Source organism: Pezoporus wallicus, unplaced genomic scaffold, assembly GCF_028554395.1.
Source record: "Pezoporus wallicus isolate ANWC-B61680 ecotype Strahan unplaced genomic scaffold, APGP_CSIRO_Pwel_v1 contig_5709, whole genome shotgun sequence".
Lineage (NCBI taxonomy): Eukaryota > Metazoa > Chordata > Aves > Psittaciformes > Psittacidae > Pezoporus > Pezoporus wallicus.
The window spans coordinates 822,099-835,523 of record NW_026635251.1 but is presented as its reverse complement, the minus strand read 5'-3'; the positions used below and the strand labels follow the sequence as shown (position 1 = coordinate 835,523).

The window sequence follows — 13,425 nt, the reverse complement described above, 5'->3', positions numbered from 1 at the left end:
GAAACCTCTCCTCCAAGATGAGCAAGCAGCGAGGGTGCCACTGTGCTAGGGCTTCATCTCTCTCTCCCTCTCCAGCAATCAGGCTGCTTGGGTTATTCACACTGCAGAAATCCCAAGTGGGTCTATTACTTGTTTTCTGATTAGAAGCAGATCACGAAAGTGAAATTGGAGAGATGAGTTCCGAGGTTATTGATCAAAGATGAGAAATTCAGGGAATTATATATTGAAAAGTCTTGCAACAGTTTTGGGGGCTGAAGTCAAAAGTGTAGATTGGGTTAGTGGGAGACCCACTCAGGAAAAGGCGCCAGTGAGAAATAACACAGTGTGCAAAAGGCGCTTGTGATCTGCTCATGTGCTTTTCTGCCAGGACTGCAGCAACTAGCAAAAAAGTTAGAGGCCCATTTGGTACTCACCAGCTCCAGTTTCACCGCACTCTGCACCAGCCCCCTGCAAGGAGCTCGGCATGGACAGCCCAAGGCAGAGGCAGAATGGATGGGGCCCGTGGCCGGGCACTGTCCAGCACAGGCTGCAGAGTCCTTCAGAGCCCTTCAGCCTGGCTTGGCCTGACCCCACGAGCAGGCTTGTTCTGCTCACTGGGCCTGGCCAAGGTGCCTAAATCAAATCAACACCGAGAAGACTGGATAAGGTCCCACCGCCTGAGGGGATTAATAAATAAATAAACCCAGATTTCTGATTAACTTCACCCCAGATAACATAAGCGGAGTTTCAGCCTGGCGAAGGGCTGGTGTGTGCAGCAGCCCCTGGATGGGAAAAACTAGGGTAGTACTAGCAGGGGCAACCGTGCCGGGCAGCAGGGGAGCAACCCGGGAATCAACCCCTCGTCCCTCGCCCGCTGCTGCCAGCGGCAGCCCTGGGCCAGGGGCAGCCGGTGTCGTCGGGCTAGCAGCCGGGGGAAAGCTGTCGGCAGGGCGAGGGCGGGCACTGGCTCCGGCTGGCAGCGAGCACAAAGCTGCAGGGCTCCGAAAAGCGGCTTCATTTGCATTCCGGAGCGGGGTCCCCGTCCCCCTTCCTCCCCACCCCGGCCGGCCCGAGTCACAGGGGAGCAGCAAACGTACTCAGGTTAGTAGCCAATGGCGTTTATTTCTAGTCTTTTCGGAGGTCTGACACATACACACTGGTGTTTTCACCGTACAAAGGACTGCGAAGAAAGGCACCCTGCCCAGCCAGCCCACCTTCGCTGCTCAGATCAGGCTGGCACTTGGGGGGAGAGGGGGAGGAGAAAAGAAAAACCCAATTCTCGTCTGATCTCATTTATTTAAATAAATATAAATATAAATTTTATATAAAACTATTCACGAACAAACCGCCGTCCCAAACACAAACGACTGATCTTTACTTCTGTTTTCATTTTCGTTCAGAAGTCCGTCCAGGAGGTTCTCAGCCCTACAGGTTTTTGTTTGCTTTTCAGTTTTTTAACGTCTCGTCTTTCTGTTCCAAATACTTTATTTTTAACTGTTCTCCTTTAACTTGCCTGGGGCAGGCGGGGGGGAGGCACCCCGGGCCGTGCGAGTCCAGTCCCGAGGTACGTGTTAGGAAGAGCAGGTGCCCGCTCCTGGGGTTACTTAAATAACGTTTTAGTTGAACTCTCACGACTAAACCATTTACATTCAAAAAATATATTTATATCTCTCTCTCTCTATGACTGCAAAGGGATGTAAAGAAGCCTCCCGGCTGTGACGGCCAGCCCGCTCCCGGGCGGCGGGCTGCTATCACTGGTCCGGGGACTCCAGGTGAGCCGCGGTGCCTCCGCCTGCTCCGGGCTGGGACCCGGCAACGGGAGCAGAGCTCCGGGCCGGGCTCATAACGGGGAGATCTCTTTATCCTCGGTTGCCGATGAGGGGGACAGAGATTCTTCGTCTTCAGACCTGGGGTAATGCCCCTGGCTGGTGCTGCACTTGCAGCCCCCGTGCGAGTTTCGCTGGGTACCTTTGCCTTCTTTCTTGTGCTTCACCCTCCGGTTTTGGAACCAGATTTTCACTTGCTTCTCTGATAGGTTCAGGTAGGTGGCTATCTCGATCCTCCGCAGCCGGGACAGGTACATGTTGGAGGAGAATTCCCTCTCCAGCTCCAAGAGCTGGGTGCTGGTGAAAGCTGTCCTCATCCTTTTTCCATTTTGAATTTGGCTGGAATCGGACGCTCCTGCATGGGAGAAAAGCACGAACTTCAGTGAGATGGGGGAAAGGAGGGGAAAAAGAAGACAGAAAAGACATGGTCCCGCAGCTTTCCGCCCCGGGGCAGCCGTTCTCCCCGGGGGAATCCCTTCTCCCGCTGCCCTCCCCTCCCCGGTGGCCGCAGGACTCCTACCCATGCCGAGGCAGTGAAACCTCCGGGGGTCGCTGACGCTGTAGGCGGTGGCCGCGCAAGCAGGTGGGTGATGCGCCGGGTGCCCCAGGGAGGCGGCGGCGGGCCCGGAGGCAGCGGGCGGCGGGTGCTGCGACGGGTGGTGAGCGTGGCCGGGCCGCGGGCAACACTGGGCCTCGCTGGCGGCGGCGGCGGGGAACTGGCTCTTGATGAGTGGGACGGCCCCGGCGGCGGCGGCGGCGGCAGCAGGGCGGGAGGAGTGCAGGTGCGAGGTGACACAGAGAGGGCAGACGCAGAAAGCGCCGCTCTTACGGGACGGGCAGCCCGGGCCCGACACCGACATGACGAGGGGGGAAGGCATGCTGAGAGGGATGAAGAAGTCCTGGCTGTGGTGGTGTTCAGGCAGGGACGGAGCCGGCCTCGAGGAGTCTTTGATGATTAAGGAGTCGACATAGAAAGAGCGGGACATTTCGGAGGGCTGCCGCCGCAGCCGGGGAGGCTCTCTCCCGAAGCCGGGCTTTTCTTGCTTGGCCAAGTTGCCACTGAAGCCCTGGCGAGGCTAGAAGGTGCTTATGTTTGAGAGCTGAACAAAAGGGTCCCTGGAGAGGGCTGGTCTTAAAGTCCCCCCGCCTGGATCCCCTGTGCCGGGGTTTTATATCAACTATTTAAACACGTGATGGCTGAAAGCCTCGCAGATCTAAATCTCCCCGGCTTCCCAGGCCGGCAGAGAGGCTGCCGGGGGGCGGGGGGGGAAGGGGGACAAGGCCGGGTGTGTGTGTGCAAAGTGTGCGTGCTCCCTCGCTGCCCGATGACTTGAGTCCCTCGCCTCCGCCCCGGATAAATTATAGGAGCAGGGAAGCCGGGGAGGAGGGGGGGCTGCCCGGCTTGCGCCGCGGCCCCGACACACGTCCTGCTTACTGGCACATCCCCTTGTCAACACACCCAGAGGGGGTGTGTAAAATCAGTCGGGGAGGTTCTGCTCTGGGCTTTCCCCGCAGGGAGGGAAGGAGAGAGGGGAGCAGGTGATGTGCTGAAAAAAGCGCCTCAACGTCGCCCGCCCTCCCATCTCCCCTCGTAAACTGTCATCCAAAGAGCCGTGACTCCCGCGGACCAACACCTTTCCCCAGCCCGGTCTCCACCTTGCGCGCAGGACTCCTTCAGGAAGCCCTTTTGGCACCAGAAAGGCAGAAATACCGATATAGATATAAAGATCGCGCGGGTGCCTGTGTCTGTGCACACATATGTGCACCGCGTGGGGTTTGGTGGCTGGCTTTTTTTCCTCCTCGCCCTTTTCACCCCCAGTGAATCTTGCCAAATTGGCAATTACTCCAACGGACAAAGCCTTCAAATATCTGGACACTTCTCAGCCAAACGGTATCAAAACGGAAAACTTCCAAGTGAGCTCCCCCGACTGCTTCAGGACCGCAGCGCGCAGCGCTAATGAAAGAGAACGTGTCGGGGAGGGTGGGGGTGGTGTGTTCTTTGATCTCCACCAAGTCTGCTGAAGCAAACAGTCAAAGTAAAATTGGATAAACAGTTAAATACGGTCGGTGGCTCCGAAGCATTTCAGATTGCATTAAAAAGCCAGGGTGTTCACAGCATATTACACGATTTTCCAATGACCTGTTTTATGGGAGTTTAAGAAGAGACCATTAATGGAAGGGCGATCGCCTTCTCGTTTGGCAGATGCGAAGCGGCGTTTAAAACGGACTGCGGATCTCATCCCGCTTGAATCGGGAAAGGGAAGTGACAATTGCGCTCTAAAGCAGAAAACACAAGACTACGCCTGATTAGCAGGGGCTGAGCAGAGGCCGGGGAGTGAATGAATGGCCGTAACGTGCCTAGAGGCTGTTATTGGGCCCCAGAGCCGGGCCGGGCGCCGGACATCCCACCAGCCCTCCCGCACACCCACTCGCTCTCTGTGAAACCCCAGCAAAGTAAAACTGCTGCTGGAGAAGGCGCTTTCTCGTCCCCGGGACCAACGAGGCTCAGCAGTGTAAGTCAAGCCTTGCTAAGAAGGGCCGGCTTTCGCCTGCTGTCCTGTTCTCCACCCCTACTTGCCTCCCCTCACCACCTCCGCTACCGAATACTATGCAACAGTGGTTTTAGGGACACTCCGCACTCGGCGATCTGAGGATTTATGGGTGGCAATTAAAGTTTTATGAATTGCAGCTGAGGCTGGTTATGGAGCTATTTGAATGTGATTAGAATTCAATTAGAAAGTGTTTACCGGCCGGCGGGGCTCCGGAGTGTAAACAGGCAGCTATTCCAGCAATGCGATAATCCTGCGTCTTGTGACAACAATTAGGGACTCGCGGGGTTTAGGCTGGTTGGCTCCGACCTCACTACTTTTCCCCAAACTGCTGCTGACGGCTCAGCCCAGGCCTCGGAGCTGCCAGGCCCAGGAGCCCCGGGCAGCGGCGGGGCCAGCACCGCTATCCGAGCCCCCACCGGGGCGCTGAGGAGCGCGGTCCCAGGAGTAGCCTGGGGTCTGTCTTCAGAGCTCCGAGGGCCTGCGAAGTTTTCATCAAGGGCACAGTGCACAGGCACTGGATTCTGCCTGTCTCTTCCCGTTTAAAACACAGTTCATCTGGCGGAGATTTGAATTAATCTCGCTGTTTTCTTCTCCTTTTTTCTTTTCTTTTCTTTAAGAGAGGCTAATCTGGAAAAGAATAATAAAAAAAAACTCCACCGACCTCAGTAGAGAAAACTGTCTGCAGTGATAGAGTGGATCTGGGGAGGCGGCTGTCGTAAGGGAAAGCAGACAGAGCAAGAGTCGGATCAAAATTGCAATCTGTAATTGTTATAATAAACCAAACGCAGTGATAAAAGAGAGTAGAGAAAAAAAAAAAAGGAAGAAAAACCCCAACCCCACAAAGAAAACCCACCCCTAAAAGCTGGAGCAAGAAAAGAAGTCATTTGAAAGCAAAGATATCCCAAACCAGGCGGAATGATGCAAGGCGTGCGCCCACATCACATCGGCCTCGTTACAATTTTATTTTTCAATAATTCTGTCCGATAAAATTTCATTGTCCATTAAGTAATCCCCGAAATGAGAGCTCTTATGAGCCTATAATGAGCTCTAATTGCTACGACTGGGAGAGCCACGTGGAAGGATTTAGAAGGTATTAAGCAGTTGGGTACAGAGCACAGGCTGTTACCTAGCCATTACTTTCATAATTCAAGGAGAAAATTAGTCCTTTTAAGGGAAAATCCTTTGATTCCCTTCATTCTGCTCGGGGTGACAGAGTATAGCTTTGTCTGCCTTTAGTTCAAGACAGTGTAACAAATGAGAATGTAACGAAATTGCCCCCTTTTGAAAGTGGAGCAGCTCAAAAAGAACATCAGAGCCGCTCCCCTGGTCCGCCGAGCGCAGGACTGGGTGCTGGTCCCTCTTTTCTTCCAGATGTCTCCAACACCTTTATGTAGAAGAGATTCACGGCTTAAATGACAAAAGCAACTCTTTCCCTTCCCTCCCCCAACCCCAGCAGCTCCCGGCAGAAGAAAAAGCCATGCCCGCCCGGAGAGAGCGCCGGCTCCCAGGCGCGCATCTCCGCGGAGTTCACGGGAGAAGCTGCCTCTCTGCAAGGCGCCGCAGCCCGAGGACACTTTTCGACCCGGACAACCACCCCAAAACAACCCGCAAAGCCACTTGTGAGGGGCAGCCGTGGCCGCGAGCACCCCAGTGGGGTGACAGGCGGCGGCGCTGGGCGGGATGGGCCCGGGCTGGGCCAGGTCCCCAGCGGGAAAGCTGCGCTCGAAATAGAGCCCTACGCGGGTAAGCGAGGGGCCACGGGCCTCTGCGCAGTAACTGCATTTATTCCCTAAGCTAACATCGATTTGCTATTAGTTTCCAAAGGGATCAGCCATCCCGAAGTTGTGAAGGCAAGCAAAAGACAGGAGTTGCCCCCAGCTCCCATTAAGGAGGTCATTATAAAAGCGTGAACAAGTCTATTAATGTTTTATTGAAAGCGCATCGTTAACTTGTATCCATCCTTTTCTGAAAGTGGCATTGTGATATTGCTGTCTGTGGCACATCTTACCCAATATAGCCCGAGATTTCTCCTTTATCTGTAACCAAGCAACACTTTCTGAATACCAAAAATTGAAAAGAACCGCTTAGTCTTCAAGAAAGTCCTCAATAATAGTGGAAAAGAACAAAGATCCAGGAGACAACAAAATGCCACAGGGGTGACTTTTCATGAGCAATTATCTCTCATTAATCAGAAGAACAGCTGCAATATTAATTTTCTCTCTTTCTTCCTCTCTTTTCACAGTCCCCAACATTTGAATAATCATAAATTTTGATTTCATGGAGCAGCAACATTGCCAGCGACTTCAAGACACAAGCTACCTACACAGGGCGCACGCTTTGCACAGAGCTCCCATTTTTAAGGCTGCCAAAGAATAAAATGAAGAAAAGGGAGGAAAAGTTTGGGGTAGGCTGTCTTTTCCCCCCTCCGCCCCGAGCCCGCGCTGAAGCGGCAGCCCTGTCCCTGCAACCCTGCAACCGCGCCGCCTCCGTCTCTACGGCAAGAAGCGGGGGAGCGCACCGAGTGTCTGCGCGGGCTTAAAGCGTGGGAGTTTCAACAACCTCGCTGTCCATTTAACTTCCAAACATGAAGCCAAGCGTTGTAGATCTGTCCAAAGAGACAATCTTTGGGCGTAACAAGCATTGTGAGACATCAAAAGGCCCTGGCGTTATAAGCACTAAGAAGCGCCTTCAGCAACAAGGGTGCGATGCCGTTCTTTTCAGGGGCTCAGCCGCTGATTATTTAACAAGCAGCGAGACCCCCCCCCCCGCTCCTCCAAAGATAAGGATGTAACATTAAAACTCGCTTTTTCGGATTTCAAAGAATCTCATTAAGGGCAGGGGCGGGCGGCCGCCGCGCTGTGGATGGGAACTGTGCCCGCGTAGGGGAGCGTGCAGGGCCCGGGGGAGCACAGGCGAGGCCGAGACCCCATCACCCTCAAACCATGCTGGGCACCCGCGTTTCCCTCCCTGGCCCCTGCAGGCAGAGGCGCGGGACCTCTCTTTTCCCGGAGACGAGCAGCGGCCTGCGGGCTCACTCAAGGGCTAGCAGGTTGACTGCAGGCTCAGGAGGGGGGAGCCTCCTTCTTCCTATTGCCTGCAAATGCAGGTCTCGGGTGCCCTTCCCTTCCGTGAGAGATTTCCTTTGCCCGCAGGCCCAGTCATAAATCACCCCACTCGACTGGGCACGGCACACCCCCACCGTACCCCTCAGAAAATCGGACCGTTTCCGAGGAAAGGGGCTGATGGGGGCTGGTGATGGCTGGCTGAGAGACCCGTGGAACCTCACCACACAGAGGGCAGGTCCTGGCTCCTCTTCCCCGGAGGCTGCCGAAGTCCTCTTGCCCCAGACTCCCTCCCAAGTGCCTGCAGGCCTTATTCTGCTATTTTCTCGGGAGTGGGAACTTACATTATTCGCTTTGCACTTTTCACAATTCACTTTGCAATTCATGTTCTTCCTAAGTGAATCAGGTCTGTACTTAAAACACGTTGGTGTAAACCTTAATTCTCTCCCTGTTAACCCTCTTAGAAAGACTGTTAGCTCCTCGATGGGTTCCATTCAGCGCCTGGATGCAAAAGAAGCTTCTTGTTTGTGCCTTCTCAGCACACTGAAGTCTACAAGTGTTTTTGCTCACTGTTTTCGCTACAAGAGATCATGTGGAGGAGCCAGAAGAGGAAATCCACAGTGAGATTATTGTTATCCACAGTCTTGCCTGGTATTTCTCTGAGCCTGACTTTGGTGTGGCCCTAGTACCCTTCAGATATGGGCAACATCAGCCCAGACACACCAAGCAGGCCCTGGTTTCATTAACAACCTTTGTTTAGAGCTCTAGCTGCTAAATTTGTTAGCTGCTGCAGATGATATGAGAGGGAAAGCTGTGATGGTATATCTTTAAAGGGGATAAAGCTAAACCTCTGCAACAGGCTCAGTGGAGTATGGTGGGAGATGGAGCTGAAACGCTGAGCTCAGGTGAATCAGAACAAGGATTCAGAATACTGCCATGGACTCTGGAACATGCCAACCATGACCAGCTTTGGTTTTACATAGATGTATCATGAATCAACATGAGAGTGACTCTTTGTAGTAATACAGGCCCCAATCCAGCAAAGAACATGAACCCTCATGAGAAGACTTAGAGGAGACATGATTGTTGCTTATACCAGTGAGGTAAATATCCACAAGAGAGAAGAGCTATTCCATCTAAAGGAGAGAAGAGCCTATTCCATCTAAAGAAGAGAATCACCACAACAAGAGGTGGATATACTCTGGCCAGGCAGAAATGTAGCCTAGGGGAAGAAAAGGAAAACAACCGCTGAGAGAAATGCAGTTCTGAAACTCATTGTGGGACTTACCAATGTAAATATGAAATGGAAGTAGTTTTAAGAGAAAACTCAACAAATTTCTGCCTGTGCCTGAAGTTACAGGATTCTTTTCCAGACAGAAGACACACACAAAGACTGCTTAATATCCATTTTGACACAGTACTGACTTAAAATTAAGTTGTGGATTATTTGAGAGAATGTATTTTCTAAGAAAGATACTGGATTGAAATTCCTAGAAGCTAAAGTCCACAGAGCAGCTAGAGCATGGCTGGAAGCAGCAGCCCACTGTCTTCCCTGTCCTCTATCCTGTAACTTCTATCTTCATTGCCTGGTTAGTGTTCTGGATACAAACTAGTTTTTGGGGGGCTTTTTTCCCTTTTTACATTTGCGGTTAAGATAATGGAAGACAAAAGCTACATGTGCTAAAATGGTGAATTATTTTTTCAGAATAAAACTTGGTCTAATTTTGATACAATCTGGAAACCTCTATAAGAAATAAATCTACCATCTCATTTCTTCAGCTCCCTTTTCACAACATAGTCTTAGCTTTGTCCAAGCAGCCATGAAAGCATGAAAACGGATCTCTAATACCTGTGACTGGAAGCAGCCCTTTTACAATTTAATCCTTTTATATGTATTTGTATCCTCAATTTAAAATAAAGCCAAAAGTTTCTGGAAGCAGAGTCTCAGCAAAGTACAGGCTAGAGGTACCCTACCTTTCACTTTGCTGGGAAGAAAATCACATATTTAAGAAGCACACAATATGAGCAATGCAACCAAAGTGAAGATTTTTATTAAAGCAATAAAGTTTTGCATAGCCTGCTTCTTATTATTTTTAATTAATACATTGTTCAAGCTTGTATTCGAAGCTTTCTCTTTGAAAAAAATCATAGAAATTAAATAATTTCATGTTTTACAATCTTCTGTAAGTATATTAGTTCAAAGATGATTTAGTCTGCTATAGCATTAAGGCTTGTCAAAAACTATGAAAAAGAATGACAGGAGTCCTGAAAATTAGTTTATAAGGTTCAGAGCACTATTCTAGTGAAATGTAAAGACACTAAAATGGAAAAAAAAAACACTACAGTATGAAGCTTCTGAAGAAGGAAGTATTAGAACCTAAACAGCTAGAAGATGTAACCGGGAAGGTATAAGTCACAATTTTAAAGTGCAGACAAAACATAATTACTATCATACACTGACCAGATGGAAAATCATCAGCCAGGAAGGAGTAAGAGCAGTTCAGACTCAAGTATCTCCACTTCAGCAGCCTGGGTTCTCTCTGTTACACTGCAGCTGAGCCAAAGACCAATACTCCTATTAAATCACCTATACCTATAGAATACAATTAACATTACAGTGTATAAAAGGCATGACTGTCTGTACGACACAGTTGTTAGAAGTCAGAAATTGGAAAGGTTTGGGTAAAATTCTACTCTCATCCAGAGCTATAAGAGAGAGTTACTCCACAGCTATTCTGAATGGTGCAGTGGGAATAGAATTTGGCCTGGTGTTTTCAAAGGTTAGTTAAACAAAATATGACCCTTTTCAGGCTAGGGGAATAAAAGAGGTCAGCTCATTCTCCTGTGCTACAAAAGGTCTTTCAAGGGTATCAAAGAAATAAAAATAAAAGCCGAGATCACACTTCCTAGATGCACACATAGAAACAACACTTGTATGTTAAGGTATCACCCAATGGGAAAAACCCTGGGAGCGTCCCAGTGAGAGTCTGGCCAGAAACTGACCCACTATGGGAAAGGTGTATAGGTCCAAACAATCAATTTCGTCCAAGGTTCTAGAACAAGATAGTTGTGGAAATGGGATTTGACCCGAAGTCTTCTGTCTTTCAGCATCAGTAAATAACAGTGCTTCATAAGAGATCTTGCAGAATTGCAAAGAACCTGCTTAATCTGAATCTACTTTAATAACTCCTTGGGCAAAGGAAGCTTAATGCAGCTTCCCTGTCCCTTTGTGGGTAAGAGTTTATACAGGTTATTCTCCTGCTTGCAAGGACATTCTGGTACAAGCAGTCCATTGTGTACAAACAGATCAGTTACTGAAACATCACTGATTTCATTTATTGTTACTCTAGTCCCTTGGAGGAGAGAAAACAACTCTATACCAATGTCTTAACCAAGCTGCAATAAGATTTACAAATGTGATCACAAAGCGCCTTTGAATCATGTGTGCAATACTTTTCTTCTCCTGCTTCCTCACACAGGCACCAACTGTAGCATTCATATGGTGATAGGTTAAAGCACAGATTTTCACTCTGTTACATCACAAGACAAGGTAGGACAAGACTACCATAAATGAACTCAAAAGGGGGAACTGGATCCTGAAGAGAGGCCGATCCTTTCCAGCATCTTGCTTTGGAAGGGAATCAAGTTTCTTTTCAGGTTGCAGATTATTACCATCTCTCGTGCTTTACCACAGAGGGTGGAACTGTTACTTGTTCTTTACTTTCCTTGAGGACCTCATGCTCTAGGAGTGTAGTATGTTCCACTGTAAGTGCTTTTGTCAAATTGAAACAACTTCTAGAACAAGAGCATCTATATTTTTTTCATGCTTTGTGGACCATGTCTCATGCTATCAGAGAGAAAAAATATCTCTTTGAAAGCAGAAAAGATGCTATTTTAAAGATGTTCAAAAGCAAATAAAATTGTCATATCTGAAAGAGACAGGTGCTAGAAGTCTCTCTCTGCTTATATGCAATAGGAATGAACATGTTAGCATGTCCAAATATCAATGACTGTTCAAGTGTTCAGAGGAAATCTCAGTTGTTCATGTTTTGATGATTTTAAATGAAAGACATCCTTCCCTGCTCTCTTTAGATCAACATTTGTCACAGTAATTAGTGAGGAAGTAATTATAATGTAATTTGTCAGAATAATCTGACAGGCAAAGAATTATGTTCTCAAACCTAAAGGAATACATAGTTCTAGTTTTCCAACAGATTGGGTACATGTGGGTGGCACAGCAGAGGGTTTTTGCTTTTAAGCAGGATAAAAACTTTGGCACTTTCTATTCTCAAGCAAAAATGGACAGAGACATTGTCTAATTCTCTAGAATATGTTAGATGAAGGCGTTTTATCTTAAGAACAGAGTAGTAAATCTGATTTTAGCACTTTCTTAATTAAAAACTACATCTTTAATAGTGACTTAGAGATTTGTAGTTCAGTTGCAGTAGTTAAGTAGCTACTGTTTTTTAAAGACAGTGAGTAAACAACTTGGTCATTTGGTCATATTTACCAAGAGAAAAATAACTGTCTTCAAAATAAATATAAACTATGAGATGGGGCATTAAAAGATGGAGAAACAAAGAAACAAGAAAAAATAAAGACATTAAATTAAAATCCCTGCTGAGGTTCAGGGTGGTATGACTGCTCTCTCCAACAGCAGCTACAAGAGCCTCATATCCTTTATCATCAGCTTTTTTGTTTGGTTTGGGTTCTTTTGTTTGTTTGCTTGTTTTTTTTTAGGGAAGAAATTGACTACAGCTTTACCCAACAAACAGTATCTTCTATCAGATCTCTATCAGATACAGCACAGGCTTCAGCCTACAGTATTCCTTGATACTCCTTTTCAGCACTTCCAACAGATACTGTGATCTTCTGAAGAAAGGCTCAATATTGGCCATTTGCCATTTTCAGAATGCCTTAAACCCCTAGAATTTGCTGTTCCATTTGTCTGTTTATATGACTTTGTTTATGTTTCATTTTAGTGGACTTCATGCTTTTGTACTTGTGGCATTGAAAACCCTCATTGATTTCATTGCTACATCTGTCTCAAATAAAATGAAAACCAGAGATGTTTTGTGTGTTTCTGTTTAATTGATGTGATTATGGAACAAATAAACAACAAACCAGCAAGGATTCTGCTGCATTAGATTCTCATATTGATGAGAAAGGAAGAAACTAGTGACTATACATATTTCCTATGTCAATGAGTCCTCTGAGAAAAAAAATCTCAAGGCCATGCCTAAAAACAGCCAAGAGTTTATTTTGCCTGTAGGTTATGTGGGACACAAGTATGTCTATAAGTTGAGTATATCACAAATTCTTTTTGGATTAGGAGATTCTGCCTTCCGTAACTTGTTGTCATGTGGTCTTTGAAAGAGCAGGAGTATCCAAGTGCACCCATCCACAGTTTCAGCAGACTTGAAACTGTAAGGACTCTATTCTTCTCTATATTCTTCTTTTGCAGGTGCAAAATAGAAAGAGGGAACTGGAATAAAGAGCTACAGAAAAAGAAATGTGACAATGATTTAATATCCCCTTTAGATTACAGCATACAGTCCTTATAAAGCAACTCAGAGGACAGTGAATACATCAGTCAAACCTGTGCACGGCACCAGTTCTCCACAGAACCGCTTGCTACAGCAAGCAAATTCACTGGGAAGGGCACTCCCACGTGTAATAACATCACAGTGCTCCTCAAGCTGGACTTCAGGCCTATCCTCTTTTATTTAAAGAGAGTAAGGGGTTTAAAAGCAGCCAGCATGAGTCTGGCATTACTCTCACTGTTCCCAGAGAAAGGACAACGCACTATAGAGAGGTGTGCCACCATTTCGGGTCAGAACACGCACCAAAACAGTCACAAGCTGCAATGTGAAGGCATGGATTCAGGAGTGCATGGCTGATGGGGAGTCTGGCACACAACTGAGGTGACAGCAGTGGAGAAGGAACAACTAGTCATGTGGTACTCCTTGAAACACAAGAGAGGCCCATGCCAAGACCTTCTTCACT

The 13,425-nt window shown here is 48.0% G+C and overlaps 1 protein-coding gene across 1 annotated transcript; it reads right to left on the bottom strand.

The window, feature by feature from the left end:
* Positions 1–1,754: 1,754 nt before the first annotated feature.
* GSX2 (GS homeobox 2) lies at positions 1,755–3,062 on the bottom strand. Its single transcript, XM_057413963.1, has 2 exons — positions 2,326–3,062; positions 1,755–2,160 (listed from the first exon to the last, which is right to left on the bottom strand). The coding sequence occupies exons 1-2, from the start codon at positions 2,789–2,791 to the stop codon at positions 1,820–1,822; spliced, it is 807 nt and encodes a 268-aa protein (XP_057269946.1). The 5' UTR covers positions 2,792–3,062; the 3' UTR covers positions 1,755–1,819.
* Between the last annotated feature and the right edge of the window lie 10,363 nt (positions 3,063–13,425).

Excerpts from the sequence above, each read along its gene's own strand:
- GSX2 (XM_057413963.1), bottom strand. The coding sequence starts at position 2,791 with ATGTCCCGCTCTTTCTATGTCGACTCCTTAATCATCAAAGACTCCTCG. Across the intron at positions 2,161-2,325 it reads GTTTCACTGCCTCGGCATGG|GAGCGTCCGATTCCAGCCAA; the intron begins GTAGGAGTCCTG and ends TCTCCCATGCAG.